Source organism: Neoarius graeffei, chromosome 10, assembly GCF_027579695.1.
Source record: "Neoarius graeffei isolate fNeoGra1 chromosome 10, fNeoGra1.pri, whole genome shotgun sequence".
Lineage (NCBI taxonomy): Eukaryota > Metazoa > Chordata > Actinopteri > Siluriformes > Ariidae > Neoarius > Neoarius graeffei.
The window spans coordinates 23,091,163-23,108,114 of NC_083578.1; the positions used below are offsets into that span (position 1 = coordinate 23,091,163).

General features: G+C 40.7%; 1 protein-coding gene across 2 annotated transcripts in view; it reads right to left on the minus strand.

Annotated features, from left to right (window-relative positions):
• Positions 1-16,565, minus strand: part of LOC132892962 (rabenosyn-5) — a 33,544-nt gene extending 16,979 nt beyond the window's left edge. Inside the window, exons 1-6 of one of the 2 annotated variants that reach the window (XM_060931560.1) lie at positions 16,478-16,565; positions 11,477-11,786; positions 955-1,086; positions 658-758; positions 418-463; positions 165-326 (exon numbers count right to left, since the gene is read on the minus strand). In XM_060931560.1, the coding sequence (XP_060787543.1) occupies positions 165-326; positions 418-463; positions 658-758; positions 955-1,086; positions 11,477-11,639 (604 nt within the window). In that variant the 5' untranslated portion in view covers positions 11,640-11,786; positions 16,478-16,565. Of the gene's footprint in view, positions 1-164; positions 327-417; positions 464-657; positions 759-954; positions 1,087-11,476; positions 11,787-16,467 lie in introns of both variants that reach the window. The other variant, XM_060931559.1, reaches the window with a different exon arrangement.
• Between the last annotated feature and the right edge of the window lie 387 nt (positions 16,566-16,952).

Here is a 16,952-nt window from a genome sequence, read left to right on the forward strand (position 1 = left end):
AACAATCAGAACGGAAATCCATGGAGAACTGACGGAGGAGATATGATTTCACTGAATTGTGGACAACGGACGCCACGCCATGGCAACAGCTCATCAGCCTTAAGGCCAGATGAGCTAATAATGCTGCGGTTATAGAAAAGTGTGTGGTATGTGTGGTAACTCACACGCCAGAGAAAGAGGCACAAATTCCATGCACTTTTTGCACATGATGGAACCACAGAGCCGGCAATGATGACGCCGGTTCCTGATGTTGAACTTGTCCCCGCAATCAGGGCAGAATGGTACATCCTGATCGTTCACCCATGGCACAAGTGACTTCTCCATTGCTGCGCAAATAAAACAGCCCATGTTTTGATTAGAGCAAATGTCTATAGCAGCAGTGACAATGTATAGTTTCAGTTCTTGTTCCTCACCTACCTCTTATCTTCCCACCATCCATATTGGTTCTATCAAAGGAAATAAGCTAGAAAAAGATAAAAAGGAAATGACCACTCATATATGCTTAATTGATAAAGTATCAAACCTCCAAAGAGCTGAACATACTGCTCCAAGGAGCAGTTTAGCATTACGAAATTTATTTTATACGAGCTTCCTAATGTTTCTAGATTAACAGGGTTAAAATTCAGTGCATACACAACACCAAGACCAAACATTCACCTTTTCCAGCCTGATGATGCGCTTGTTGACTTCGATGACATAATGGTCAATCCGAGCAGCTCGGTGTTTCTTAAAAAGTTCCAAGTGACTCCGAGTGGCTCCTGGTGAATCACATGTAAACAACAAACTCATGAGACAAATCTCAGAACACGGTTAGAAAACCAGCATTAGAACAATTGTAATAAACCACCAACCCAAATGTTTGGAACAACACGAGACTGATGACGAAAAGAGAAGTTAAATAACGTTCAATTACCAGTATACCTGTCTATATGGGTTGATGATAAACCGACTCACCCAGCTCTTGCGGCTCCCACATGTAGGGATCCACGCCTCCATAGTAAAAGGACTCATAGCTGCCCTCATTCCTCTCATCTCCATCCCGTTTCAGCAGTTTGTCTTTGGCTTTCTTTGCTTTCTGCACCAGGCCTAAGTAACAACATCCGTGTATGAAGCATCATCAAAATTCTTTCGATATTTACCAGCTTTAAATTTAAAAAAAGTTATTAAAATCGCTTCAACATTAACTTTTTAATCCACTTACATGGGTGCAAGTATAAAATTTTCAAAAACCTGAAAAGTCTGACAAGGTCAGACGTGCATGACGCAGCCATGCGGGGAGGGGCGGGGGTTACAAAGGGGGATGAGCCCCCTTAGGGCTCGAAAAAAAATTTAAATTACAAGTTAAAATGGTTGTCTCTCATGCAAACAAACATTTATAATATTAATAGTTATATGATTTGCATATTCACATCAAATGTTTAATACATTTCATCAATTCATCTGAAATAATATTTCAAGTACAAGGCTTGATATTTCAAAACATCTAGCAACTACTAATTTAAATGTTGAAACAACCATTTTTAATATGCTTTTGCTGCGATACCTTTTTTACAATATATACACTGGAATAGCTGTGTTGATTTGGTCGAACAACATGCTATGTGCGTGAAACACATCACACATGTACAACACCGTGAAACAAGGGGCTAGTCAGGACTGCTCGTCGGTGAGCGGCGTATAAATTGAATGAGGTTTGTGGCGAAGACGAGATGAAAAGATCTGTCTCGTGCAGAGACTGTACCGCGGTAACCCGGTAATACGCTGAGAGTGAGACAGTGAGAGGGCCACCCCCCGAAAATCTCAACGGATTTACACGATTTGGAAAAATGACTTTTTCAGAACCGAAAAAAAACGGAGCTTCCGGCACATGCCGGAAAACTTGCACCCATACACTTATCCAGTCGGACAAGCAGCAAGACTTTTCGCTTGTCCTGACCAGAACCTTTTTATTCCTATGTATTTACTAGTTCAAGGGTCATTCCATTTCAATTCACACACCCTCCCTAGTGACACCTCTTCAATTTGCCTGATATTTATTTTATTAGTGCCTTATGGTGTCAAAAGAAAGAATCCAAAATTTTAGCTTCCTAGCTGGAACAGTCTTTGAATTTTGGCCCTTCAAAGTTTGGGTGCCACGCCCACTTTTGGGGTCCGGGAATTGTACACTTAATTTGCAAGCATTTTTGGAGGCCCATATCTTTTGTTCTAATGGGGATATAGACCTGTAAATTGCTATATCTATGTATTATGGCCCTGTCTGATTCTGCACCTAAAAATAGCACAGGTTTACTAATTTTAGGGATATTAACCCCTTAAAAGTGGATTTTTTTTAATGACAAATTTTTTTTGACATTTCAGGGGTCCATACCTTGGAAAGTTTTTGTGTTGATGGGGTTTCAACTGATTTATCATCATATTTGGGAACTCTACTGTGTACTTGGAGAGTTTCAGGGCACTCAGAGGTTTGGTGGGGGTACAGGAGGGCCCCAAATATGGTTTCGGGACAAAATTACCATTTGGTACGTCCTACTTCAGGCCATTAGTTGGCCATGTGGGCACATCATGACTGGGATGAGCCTTTAACCCTATCAACAGACACCTTTTATCAAACTTTTAAGCCAATAAAAACTTTGATTATCCAACTCCTTCAATATAAACTAAGCATTTGTATATGGTACTATTTTTGCATATTTTCTGAAAAATCCTAAGTCCGGAAAGTAGGTCAACTGTTGTTTTGACTGCCAATTCAAATCAAAAGGTACTAAAACACATTCAAATTATAAAATAGTAAGATTAAAACAAGGATAATATCACTGAACACATTTGAATATATAAACTGACAGTTTACATTTATTAACCCTTTGCACACTGTACACACACGTAACTTAAACTACACTTAAGAATAAATTAGTCATGTGATCAGATCAGACAATTTTAATGAGGCATGGACGCCATTTACTGCTGTAAAATACATGTAGGCACAATACAAAACGATTCAATTCAATATAAAACCATAACCAGGCTTGCTGACTGACACTGACAGTTAAGCATGAATGTACTTTGGAAGAAGCATCTCAATTCTTTCTACATCAACTGCAACAAGTTTATAATGCCGAGCACTACGACCTTGAATCTCTGGCGCATTTACACGACATATAATGTCTTGAAATGGCACCCAGCATGGTGGATTTTGGCGGTTTTCAGCAGGCCAAGACAGAGTCGTGTTTGACCGTTTCATGAAATGACAATATACATCATTGTGTTCATCAGAACGGTCGACAATGTTTGCCACATATCAGTTGTTGTCATACACACAAGCAATATATTGCCCAGGCTGATATGAACTGAAATCCTCTGCACCATCACAAGCATGACTTGGAGTTGCAGTAGAATCAGTACCATCAGTGGCACCCACCGACACAATGGAAAATGTCAAGTCCTGAGAAATCCTCCGCATCTCCAGTTTTCCATTGGAAATAGGTACGGTATGAAGCTGTGATGAGACAGAGTACCAGATATTGCCTTGGCTGATGAATACCTGCCCTCAAGTTCGAACTCTTTCTCATGAAGAGAGATACCCTCGCTGGTAACAAATAAGAATTTCACATTCTCAATATGTTTGCTTGCCCATTGATACATCTGTTCAGCAGTGAGCATGTGATCATCATCAGTGGCCTGCAGACTTGCTCGGGCAACCAGGCGCTTCACAGTGCCACCAATACCATCACATGATTAAAAATCACTAAATGGGTGTGCTTTTACTACCTTAAACATGAATAGGCAGTCAAAACAACAGTTGACCTACTTTCCGGACTTAGGATTTTTCAGAAAATATGCAAAAATAGTACCATATACAAATGCTTAGTTTATATTGAAGGAGTTGGATAATCAAAGTTTTTATTGGCTTAAAAGTTTGATAAAAGGTGTCTGTTGATAGGGTTAAAGGCTCATTCCAGTCATCATGTGCCCACATGGCCAACTAATGGCCTGAAGTAGGGTGTACCAAATGGTAATTTTGTCCTGAAGCCATATTTGGGGCCCTCCTGTACCCCCACCAAAGCTCTGAGTGCCCTGAAACTCTCCAAGTACACAGTAGAGTTCCCAAATATGGATGATAAATCAGTTGAAACCCCATCAACACAAAAACTTTCCAAGATATGGACCCCCAAAATGTCAAAAAAATTGTGTCATTAAAAAATCCATTTTTAAGGGGTTAATATCTATAAAGTTAGTAAACCTGTGCTATTTTTAGGTGCAGAATCTGATAGACAGGGCCAGAATACATAGATATAGCAATTTACAGGTCTATATCCCCCTTAGAACAAAAAATATGGGCCTCCAAAAATGCTTGGAAATTAAGTGCGCAATTCCCGGACCCCAAAAGTGGGCATGGCACCCAAACTTTGAAGGGCCATAACTCAAAAAACGTTCGAGCTAGGAAGCTAAAATTTTGGATTCTTTCATTTGACATCATAAGGCACTAAGAAAATAAAAATAAGGCAAATTGAAGAGGTGTTACTGGGGAGGTTTTGGGCATTTGTGTGAATTGACATGGAATGACCCTCAATGAAAGGAATGTGATTAACAAAGTTGATCAAAAAGCAGGTACAGTTATGATAAATCATTATGCTTTGACGATGTAGAATTTCAATAAAACTCAAACTTGAACAATAAACAAAAACTATCCAGTGCCCCATTATGGTGCGTGGGTTGTTATAACCCATTACCTGATGTACAGTTTTAAGAGTTAGACTCAGCCAAATTCAAAGCTTCTGGAGGAAATAAAGTTAAATCTAGAAGTGTAAATTAATTTAAAGAAATGAAACAGACAGAAAACAAAGATGGACATGTTCGGTGTGATAGAATCATGTTGTGAATGAAAACAAACCGTGAGCGAGTTCGGCACTGTCGTAAGACTCCCGCGAAATATTTTACGACATTTGTGATGGTTAATGTGAACCATACAAAAGAAAAATACAATAAATGTCCAAATGAAATGAAGATTTTACTGAGGTATTTAATCGCCATTTCTCCGATTTTGGTGAATTCAAAGTCTAATAATCTATAGATATTGCAACGTGGTTTTTTTTTTTGTTGTTTAAAAAAACAAAAAACAAAACAAAAAAAAACACCCACACGCACCTGCTGTACTCTGCTTCCCTGGAATTTCGTAAACAATAGCACGGCCGGATCACTGAGGGGATTGAAGTAGTTTTGTTGGAACTTTATTGATGCAATTCTTGAATAATTACTATCAAAATGGTTATTTTCAACAAATATTCAACTCGTCCAGTTGAATAGGCAGATGCGGATTTGACTTGTCCAGACCAAACATTTGCTTGTCCCGGACAGTTGGACAACCGTTAATGCTGAGCCTTGCATTTGTTCAAATGCAATGGCTGCCTGTTTACGGAAGAGTAGCACTTCACTTCAAATCCAATTTCAACAGAACACTTCATCCACAAATTCAATGTACGAATATGACTGACGCAGCGTGGTCCCCGAGATTCATACTTACTTCCATGAACTCAAGTAAATGATACAAGTAACTGATTTGTTTGCTTTTTTTTAACCTAACTCTTACAATGCTGAGCAGAATGGGACTGTTATTTGGCTAAGATGAGAAATCCTTATGTTGCCTTCTGAAGTGGCACTGGCTTTCATCTCAAAAGTGGGATGCAACAAAATGGTGGCCATGAACATCAATCCCTAAATGAATGAAACATCTTTCAAGCTAAATCTGCTCACGGAGCAAGCCATTCACCGTTTACAAAATACGGACGAGTCGCGGGATACGGATTCACGGAAAATAAAAAGTATAATATGAAGTGCGGCTCTTTTATTCACGGATAAATGATATTTTCCATGAAAAATATCAATAGTAAATTAACAAAGTAAACATATAAATGCAGGTAAGATATTTTAATTATGAACTTCGGCAGTCCAAACATTTAATTGTTTTTGACTTCTTAATTTGTTTTAAGAAGTTGAAGACTCTGGTTTAATTCGTTCAGCATGTCTTCCATGCCTGAAATTACAATAATATCTGGAAAAGTTGCAATGAAATGAAGTTCGGTGCCGACGGGACATAAACTTCTTTTCGAACCTCTTTTCTACATCAGTCTTTAGGTGAAATACATAAACTCCACCCCCCTTTTGGCAAAAACGTCATTTCAGAGTTATGTCCCCTGTATATTATTAGAAGTTCCACATTTCCTATTGAAAAAGACTCATCTGCCGAATAGTTAGTATTGGCTTGACTTTATTGTGCGCTTCTACCTCGATTGTGGAGCTACCAGTGACAGATAATGTCACCATGGAGACAATCTTTGTGACGTCCAGGTCATCGTTCCATAGACTCATAGCAACGTTCGTAAAATTAACCATCCGTGCGCGATACATCATCTATATGAAATCCGTAATATACTGAAATGTCTGTGACCAATACTTGGTTTGCCTCACAGAAGCGAAGCGAGGCGAGGCATCAGCCACTATGTCATTCGTGTTGTAAGAATGAGTGTAACAAGAGTGCGCTCAGCATGTACATACGCATTACAAATCACCAGAACAGCAAATCGTGATCTCGCGATACGAACAGTTGATCTCGCGTTATCAAAACGTACACAAGAACGAGTGTCGAAGCCACAACTATATGTTGTAAGAATGAGTAACAATAGCAAAACCTCGTAACCAATCAGCACTTATTCCGATCAAGTTCAATTACCTGTTCTACTTCTTGATAAACTTCGGAACCAATCAGAACCGGAAACGAAATAAGAGAAACCTTGTTATAACTTTGTAGTATTGGAAGATAATCGGCAGATAAAAAGATAAACGAAATTCACCTCGTGGTTCGCCAAGGCTAGGTATCAAGTAATTGGTGTGTATTTGAAGAAAATTTACCTTTTGATTATCACAGCTTTTGTTTGGTCCTTCTGAAAGGTTTTGTAAGGTTTTTTTTTTTTTTTTAGCTTCATGGCAGATATTTACACCAGGAATTCCAGCCATTCAACAACAACTCGAGAAGGCAGTGACGACAATGCTGGAATCTTTCGAGCGATCTGTTCGGTTTGCAATTACAAAAGTCCCATGTGGGAATAAATCAGCTCCTTCGTGAAAACTAACGCTACGTTCACACTGCAAGGCTTAATACTCAATTCCGATTTTTTTGTGAAATCCGATTTTTTTTTGAGGTCGTTCACATTAACAAATATATGCGACTTGTATGTGATCCTCAGTATGAACGAAAAGCGACCTAAAAGTGTTCCGCATGCGCATTGCAGGATACGACGACGTCACACGCAGTGAGCACGGCCAGTGTTTACGGAAGTAAAACCGCCCGGTTGCGGTATGACCCATCCAATCTAGCTTGAATAGCTGTATCCCCCCAAATGGAAATCAGCTCCCTAACCTCTGCGTCCTTCCATTGAGAAGATTCAGAACCTTCACAGCCCGAAGCGTCCCTCGCATTGATGTCATGCGCAGGGGCGCAGATACGTTTTTTGAACTGGGAGGGACAAAGCTGCCAGCAAACCAACCCCAAAACCCGATATGCCTGTCAAACTTGTTGTTAGTAACCATAGCAACCAAGCTCGAGCTCGCAACCTGTGCAGTCTGCGCAGCTCAACCAACCGAATATCAGTCTTTGTTTTGTTTTATGTGAGTTGTTGCAACTATGTATATACTGCTGTGCACCTCAATAAACCGAATGGTAATTAGTCTTTTGATTTTTCCGTGAGGTTTGCCTTATGCAAAGAAAGACAGCATAGACGTTTTTTCCTCCCTATAAGTGGGGGGGACCGAACGAGGTGAATTTAAATCTGGGTGGGACGAATCCCACCCGTCCCCCCCTCTATCTGTGCCCGTGATTATGCGCCATGTTGTTGTAACTTTTTTGAGAGACCCGACGCCTACTTCAGTGCAGAATAGTGACGTTTGTGGCTTGTTGATGACGTGTAAGTCGGATGAATGCGACCTGGCGGTTCAGACTGAAGTCGCATATGAAAAGAGCGGATAGGAATCGGAATTAGGACCACATATCCAAACGGCCTGGGTCGGATTTGAAAAAATCGGATCTGTGTCGTTCATATTGTCAATAAAAGATCGGATACAGGTCACATATGGGCGAAAAGATCGGATTTGAGTCACTTCAGCCTGCAGTGTGAACGTAGCCTAAGAGTAAAAGTTAAAAGTATAATTGGTCAAACTTCTGCTATTCACGTTCATTTTAGAGTCTTTACACTACACTTGTGAAACAAAATGTGCTCGTTAGTACTAAATAATGCTTCCAAGACAATTCATGAACAAGTGCTTTCTTACTAATTTGAAAATATAATTCACAGCACTATATTTTGAAGAAAACGGAGTAAACAAAATTGGTAATCAAAATACTCCAAGCCCTGATGCTGCTCACAGCTTGGCAATGCTTGCAAGAGATGAGGCAAGTATCATTGATAACATATGCTATATTTACTGTATGGACATGGGATCAGAAAACAATTTTATTTATTAGTAGCAGCCACAGGGTACCCATTTTATTATATTTCCATAATCCGTAGTCCATGATCTATCCGTATTCGGTCAACCATCAAAGTCATTTTGGTATTTACACAGCGACGATTTACAAAACCAAGCTGTGATTTAAAATCAATGGTGTTTTTCAGTCTTTGGCTTAACAGGAGGAAGGGGTTTGTTTTTACAGATCCATGGACTAGAGATTAATCAATCAATCAATCAATCAATCAATCAATCAATCAATCATCGCTAAAGCAGGCAAAATCCAACCTTCTGTGTACTTGCACTGCAGATGGTGCACTAACACAATGACGTCTCGCTGCGTGTATAACCAGTTAGGATTTTCCTTCAGCTCGGTTTAAGCGTTTTTAGAACCAATTCGTTCATCATTTATGAAATGATGTGTTTAGCTGGATCCTTTTTCACAAATACTTTTACGTGGCTTGATTAGACATTACAGTATGTCTTGTGTTCTATTCATAACATCTGGTCTCTTTGTAATCTGCACTTGTATGTACACGTATACCTTTGTAAGGATATAGGCTCGTTTTCTGGGTTTTGGCTTGGTGGTTGACAAAATACAGATAGGCCACGGACTACAAAAAAAATAATAATTAAATACAAAATATGGCGTGGTTACGTATTTTAATATGGATGCTAGTAATTTACAGATTGCTCACGGACGTTTCAGTATATTAGGGATTGGTTACGGATTTCATACGGATGGTTAATTATGAACAAGTCTACAGAACGATGACACGGATGTCACAAAGACTGTCTCCATGGTGACATTATGTGTCGATGGTAGCTATGTGATGGAGGTAGAAGCATCAGATAAAGTCGAACCAATACCAACTAACCGGCAGACAAGTCTTTCGATAAGAGATGTGGAACATCTAATAATATACAGAGAACACAACTCTGAAGTGCCGTTTTTGCCATAAGGGGGTGAAGTTTATGTATTTCACCCAAAGACTGATGTATAAATTAGGGATTGGGTAGCAGATGGTCACAGGTAAATGATGATTTAAAAAAAAAAAGGATAGACAAGATCAACTGTGAGCTACTGCTCATTTACGTATCCTCCCCCCCGTCTCGCTTATATCAGAACGAACGCGATCAAAGGAATAGGACACTTATTATGAATGTTGACTTCAACAAATAATTCACCCTGAAACAAGTAAGTAAAGAGCAGTGTCTCTCCCCAGGGATTTCAAACAGCATCCTGGTAAACTGTCATTTTGAAAGAGCATTTTGCTTCTTGAAATAGCGTCAAAATCCACGCTGTATGTTTTGTACATACATTCAGTCAGTAAACAGGAAGTCTATGTGCGACAGACCTGAAAATGGTATACACGGTATAGAACCCCAAGCTGAAGCTCGGTACCAAATATCAAGCAGTTGTGATTTGTAGTTGAAGAGAAAAGTGTTACGAAAATTTTGTGAATTCATGCTACAGGTTTTGTAAATACATTCAGTCGGTAAACAGGAAGTCGATGCAAGACAGACCTGAAAACGGTATACACGGTATTGACCCATCCCACATGACGTCACGACAAATGCGGCTGCCATTTTGGACATGAACTACCAGTAGTCTACCACAGCCAACAACGAGGAACGACGGCGAAGCATCGAAAGGAATATAGCCATCAAAGAAAGTTTTTACTTTCAGCAAGACTTCCATCATGCCATTATATTGTTGTGCACCTGGATGTAGTAACCATCAACACACAAGGCAAGATTTATCATTTTATCGGATCCCGACAGATGCTGACCGACGGAGAAGATGGATGGTCTCTAAAATATCGGCAAAATGATGTTTACTGACATAGCAATCGTGTGTAACGGGAAGCATTTGCATATCCGAAGTGTTGTGTTTACATCAAAGATAAAATAAACCGATATGACAGCGACTGCTGCTGCCAGGTTGGGGACACAAACTAGTAGAAAGGAAGTGTGCCAACAGACTTCCCTTGTGGTTGATTCTGCTTTAAGGTAAGATGCATTTAATTATTCGTCTGCTGTGGGTTTGGAATCGGTAGCCTGACCGATTCGTTCATGTTTGTGGCGCCATTTGTTTGTTGACGCGTGTTGAAATGGAAGATTGGTTGTTGACATGATTTCCAGTGATGCTTTGGTGCTGCTGTGGATCAGATGTGTTGAGTAGCCTGACTGTTTTTTTTTTCTTGCGTGTGGTATCATTGTTGACGCGAGGTTGTTTTTTGAACATGCCAATGCGGACACGATTTCCCCTGATGAGTTATGACTTCAGACGTGATGCGTGTGTGGAGGTGTGGAGTCCACGTGATATGTGCGTAAGATAGGCTTCTCATGTGTTTGGAGATCCGCGCTCTGAGACAAGCGCAAGCACCCCGAGACAAGCGCAAGCACCCCCCCCAAGGGAAAAAAAGGGACCCCCCGAAAATATCGGCATAGTTCGAACACTGGGTTGGAGAAAGTAATGGCAAATAGTGAGTGCACAAACCATAGAAGGTAAACTGTGCACAGCGCCAGGGCAGTGTGATGGTATGTCTACTTTTAGATTGTGTTAGCTTATCAATGTACACACTCGTCACTCGACGAGTTTCACGTCTTTACGACGGATACTTAAATGTGTGTTAGGTATTATTGTTGCAGTCTAAGCAGTCATTGTAGCAGCTAGATGAGCGAGAACCGAAAGGGTCTGCGCCATAAACCATTATTTCTTCATGTCCAAAATGGCGGTCGCGTTTACGAAGGTCACGTGAGTGGGAAGGGTCAATAGAACCCCAAGCTGAAGTTTGGCATCAAGCGGCTATGATTTGTGGCCGCTGAGAAAAGGGTGCTTGGGACGGACGGATATACAGAGATATGGATGGACAGAAGTTTAAAAAACAAAACAAAACACTGTATTCCCCCCCGTGCTGGAAGAATGTACCCCGACACCTCTGCTTAAAATCGCTAGCATTTAGACAGTACTCACTCCTGAGTTGGCCACTGACGTGGCGGTTGTCTTCGGAGTGCGCTTCTTCATAGTGATCCTGTAGCTGATAGAAGGACTGTAGATCTTTCAGGCACAGCGGGCAAAGGAAGCCCTCCTTCACCTCAGCCGAGCCGTCCAACTGTGTAGCGTAACTGGAGGCCATGAGGACGGTGGGGGTCAAAGCAGACGTGCCAGGTGGGTTATATTGGAGAAGACGGCATTAGGAGATCGTGCCACACCTGAACAACCCAGAGCCTCTCCTTCATTGTACAAACAAGATCAGGGGGTGACGAACATTTGCACAGGAAATCTAAATATGGATGAGAGGAATACATATTTTGTCAAGACCAGCAATGCTTTCATTTTGTACGTTGTGGTCATGTGATCATTAAGCACAATGATTCTGTATGGAGGAATGGGCGAAAATTCCTCCAAGCCGGTGTGCAGGACTGATCAACAGTTACCAGAAAAGTTTAGCTGCAGTTACATTGGTGCTTGAAAATTTGTGAACTCTTTAGAATTTTCTATATTTCTGCATAAATATGACCTAAAACATTAACAGATTTTCACACAAGTCCTAAAAGTAGATAAAAGAGAACCCAGTTAAACAAATGAGACAAAAATATTATACTTGGTCATTTATTTATTGAGGAAAACGATCCAGTATTACATATCTGTGAGTGGCAAGAGTATGTGAACCTTTGCTTTCAGTATCTGGTGTGACCCCCCTTGTGCAGCCGTGACTGCAACTAAACGTTTCCGGTAACTGTTGATCAGTCCTGCACACCGGCTTGGAGGAATTTTAGCCCATTCCTCCGTACAGAACAGCTTCAACTCTGGGATGTTGGTGGGTTTCCTCACATGAACTGCTCACTTCAGATCCTTCCACAACATTTCGATGGGATTAAGGTCAGGACTTTGACTTGGCCATTCCAAAACATTAACTTTATTCTTCTTTAATACTTCTTTGGTAGAACGACTTGTGTGCTTAGGGTCGTTGTCTTGCTGCATGACCCACCTTCTCTTGAGATTTAGTTCATGGACAGATGTCCTAGCATTTTCCTTTAGAATTCGCTGGTATAATTCAGAATTCATTGTTACATCAATGATGGCAAGCTGTCCTGGCCCAGAGATGCAGCAAAACAGGCCCAAACCATGATACTACCACCACCATGTTTCACAGATGGGATAAGGCTCTTATGCTGGAATGCCGTGTTTTCCTTTCTCCAAACATAACGCTTCTCATTTACAGTAAACCATAAAGTCCTATATTGGTCTCATCCGTCCACAAAACATTTTTCCAATAGCCTTCTGGCTTGTCCACGTGATCTTTAGCAAACTGCAGATGAGCAACAATGTTCTTTTTGGAGAGCAGTGGCTTTCTCCTTGCAACCCTGTCATACACACCATTGTTGTTCAGTGTTCTCCTGATGGTGGACTCTTGAACATTAACATTAGCCAATGTGAGAGAGGCCTTCAGTTGCTTAGAAGTTACCCTGGGGTCTTTTGTGACCTTGCTGACTATTACATGCCTTGCTCTTGGCGTGATCTTTGTTGGTCGACCACGCCTGGAGAGGGTAACAATGGTCTTGAATTTCCTCCATTTGTACACAATCTGTCTGACTGTGGATTGGTGGAGTCCAAACTCTTTAGAGATGGTTTTGTAACCTTTTCCAACCTGATGAGCATCAACAACACTTTTTCTGAGGTCTTCAGAAATCTCCTTTGTTTGTGCCATGATACACTTCCACAAACGTGTTGTGAAGATCAGACTTTGATAGATCCCTGTTCTTTAAATAAAACAGGGTGCCCACTCACACCTGATTGTCATCCCATTGATTGAAAACACCTGACTCGAATTTCACCTTCAAATTAACTGCTAACCCTAGAGGTTCACATACTTTTGCCACTCACAGATATGTAATATTGGATCATTTTCCTCAATAAATAAATGACCAAGTGTAATATTTTTGTCTCATTTGTTTAACTGGGTTCTCTTTATCTACTTTGAGGACTTGTGTGAAAATCTGATGTTTTAGGTCATATTTATGCAGAAATGTAAAAAATTCTAAAGGGTTCACAAACTTTCAAGCGCCACTGTAATCCACCTCAGTCACGGTCATTATACTTGCAACTGTATTTCACATGCGCTTTCTCAATCCCTGCTGACGAGGTATTCTTGGAATCAAAAACAATCAAGTTTACTGCCAAGTACGTTCCCACATACAAGGAATTTGCTTTGGTGACTGGTGCTTAACAGTTAAAATAAAATAATTAAAAAAAAGACAAGTAGTTATATAAATAGAATAAAAAAAAAAGAATCTACAAAATACAAATGTGAAAAGTGGACATGTTTAAGGGGTATGTCCGTGGGTTGTTTTCAAGTCCAAGCTGGACGGTACGTTCTGGAATTTGCAAAAAAAAAAAAATAAAAAAAAAAATAATAATAATAATAATAATAATAGGTCATGTGATGAAGATGGAGAAGATTCATGATATGAATATGTGCGCTGGGTTAAATAAATAACCAAGCTATACAGCGCGAGCCGGAAAGTGCAATAAAAGTTCACAGAATGAAGATGCATGACATGACCATAAAATGTGCAAAATCGCAGATCAGAGACAAAGTGCGTTAATGTTACAGACTGAAGGAAAAAAGTGTGAGGTTAGAGTCAGTGAGGGAAAAAGCTGGCGTTATGGTGTGAGGTTTTGGTTCTAACGGACCGTGACCTTCTACAAGGAGGGATTCAAAAAGTTTGTGTTCAATTTAAACACCATCACCACAGCTATTCTGATGGATGCAATCGAAATCCTGTGACAAATATCAGGTCCCAGAGATTTGAAAGATGATCACAAGTAGAGAAAACCCAGCTTTAATCGCATCACATCATTCAGTGGAAGAACAGACCATTAGACTTTTAAAAAATTGCTTCTATTTTGTGCAACACTGCAACAGACACCCAACTACCGAGAGTCTGCATGAATCTACAGTCTGGGCTAGAAAGAAATCAGCCTCACTACTTTATATAATCCTGCTTATTTTTTCTTACAATATCAGTGGTTTGGCGGCATGGTGGTGTAGTGGTTAGCGCTGTCGCCTCACAGCAAGAAGGTCTGGGTTCGAGCCCTGTGGCCGGCGAGGGCCTTTCTGTGCGGAGTTTGCATGTTCTCCCCGTGGGTTTCCTCCAGGTGCTCCGGTTTCCCCCACAGTCCAAAGACATGCAGGTTAGGTTAACTGGTGACTCTAAATTGATCGTAGGTGTGAGGCCCTGTCCACATGGCAACGGATTCAGGTGAATCTGATAAAATTGTTTATTGTTTCGGCCTGGCGTCCACACGGCACCAGCATTTTGGGTGCCCCAAAACGAAATCTTTTGAGAACGGGTTCCAGAGTGAAAAAATCTGGCAACGGCGCCGTTGCGAAGTCGTCTGGATGAGTAGAAGGGATTTGTTTACGATGACGTCACAACCACATGTGCTTCACGCCGGGTAGAAGTGTAACAAACTCGATGCAAGTTGTCAACAAATCCTATAACTTGGTTCATGAAACGCGCGTACAAAATATTTTCACTGTGAATATTTATTGTGTAATGGTGCAAAGTGAGAGAGAGTGAGTGTGAGAGAATAGCCCTTAGGGAAGAGTCAATCCCACCAGCAAAAATAGGGGGAAAAAAAAGGAGCGATCTCACCTCTTCAGATGTTGGTTTAAGTCCAACAATACATTCCTCAAAAAGAGCGTCGAAGAACAAAGTAATCCATCAACGTGTAGCATTCAATTTATTCCGGACCATTAAAGAATTCTGGAGGATATCAGAATATTGGCGTACCGGCTTCCATCTACCCCCATTCATTCTTTTTTCCGCGTCTCCATTCAAAATACGAGCACGTGATTTAAAGGGACTATATCCATAGGATAGGGAGTGAGAAAGTGTGTGCGTGTGACAGTGACAGTCACTGTGCGCATGCGCAGTTATGCGCATGCGTCTACTTCTATTGTTCTGGTGTATCCAATGGGACCGTCTTACAGCGCACGTAGAGGTGTGGCATGTGTATTGCATCGTTTTCAGCAAGCGTTGCGTTGCCATATGAACCTGATATTTTACTGATCCGTTGCCCATGTGGACACGATATTTTAAAAATATATATATCTCGTTGCCGTTGTCGTGTGGCTGTAGCCTGAGTGTGAATAGTTTGCTGTGTCTATGTGTCAGCCCTGTGATGACCTGGCGACTTGTCCAGGGTGTACCCCGCCTTTCGCCCGTAGTCAGCTGGGATAGGCTCCAGCTTGCCTGCGACCCTGTAGAACAGGATAAAGCGGCTAGAGATAATGAGATGAGATATCAGTGGTTTGTTTGCTCCAGATTCCAGAAAAATCTAAATAAAATCACTTGGAGATATTTAACAACAAATTATATGGATGTCAGAAATTAAACCTTTTATTGAGGGTGTTTGGTTTTTTTTAAGTTTTGTATTGAAGCAGATCTGGGCTTAACCATGTTAGTCCATTTATACCACTGAACAGCTTCAAGGTGGATTTATTTATTTATTTTTTCAGATTAAAAAAAAGAACCTTCCCAAACATTCAGTATTTTCGTGCTCTGATGCTTATTTTCCAGAAATTGAATAAACATAACACCATTTTCACACTCGTCCCTGTTTGGAAACGAGCTCCAACTTCCTATAAAGACCTGCCCATGATGACTAACTAGCTCGGTCGCTAATTGTCAGTTAGCTTAGAGGGAATTAAACACAGTTAGTTTGTAATGAGATAAAATGTCATTTATATTATATTGTTGAGTCTAAAGTTATACTGAAGCATGCCCACGTCACATAACCTCAATAAATCGATCAGACTGGGATTGTTTCAATCCGTTACACTCAATCACAACAATAAAGCTAGCGCCAGCTGCTAACTGCAACAAACAAAAATAAACAAATAAATAAGCCCACCTAACACAAAACAGCGCCCTAAAGAATAAAGAAAATCTTACCAAAACAAACCTCAAGGTCCTTCAACAGCTACTTTTGGCTGTAAATAATCTGACAGCTCGTAATAAGGGAACTCCAAGTGGGTCAGACTGAGAGTATATTTTCCCCCTACCTGCATTAAGACAAACCCCGCCTCCTGTGTATAATTGGTATACTGTCATGGCTTATGTTTTGGATTGGCTAATAGTTATCGGCACGCCAGGGTGAGCGAATCGCTGAGCAGGAGGTGGGATTTTCACGAAGACGGGTAGTAAAAAAAAAAAAGAAGCGTTAGCGGCCAAAGCTTGTCATATAGAGGTCATGTGATCAACCTCAGTTATGGTGTACCGAAAGGGACAAAAATGTGTGCCAACGGAAATAGAGATTGCTTCATCCCCAGCTACAATATAAGTATTGGGAAAAGGACGTCAGATCACTTGTCAATTTTTTCAGCAGAAATGATGGCTATTATACTGGCCCTGCAGTGGGTGGAGGAGGTGAAGCCTAG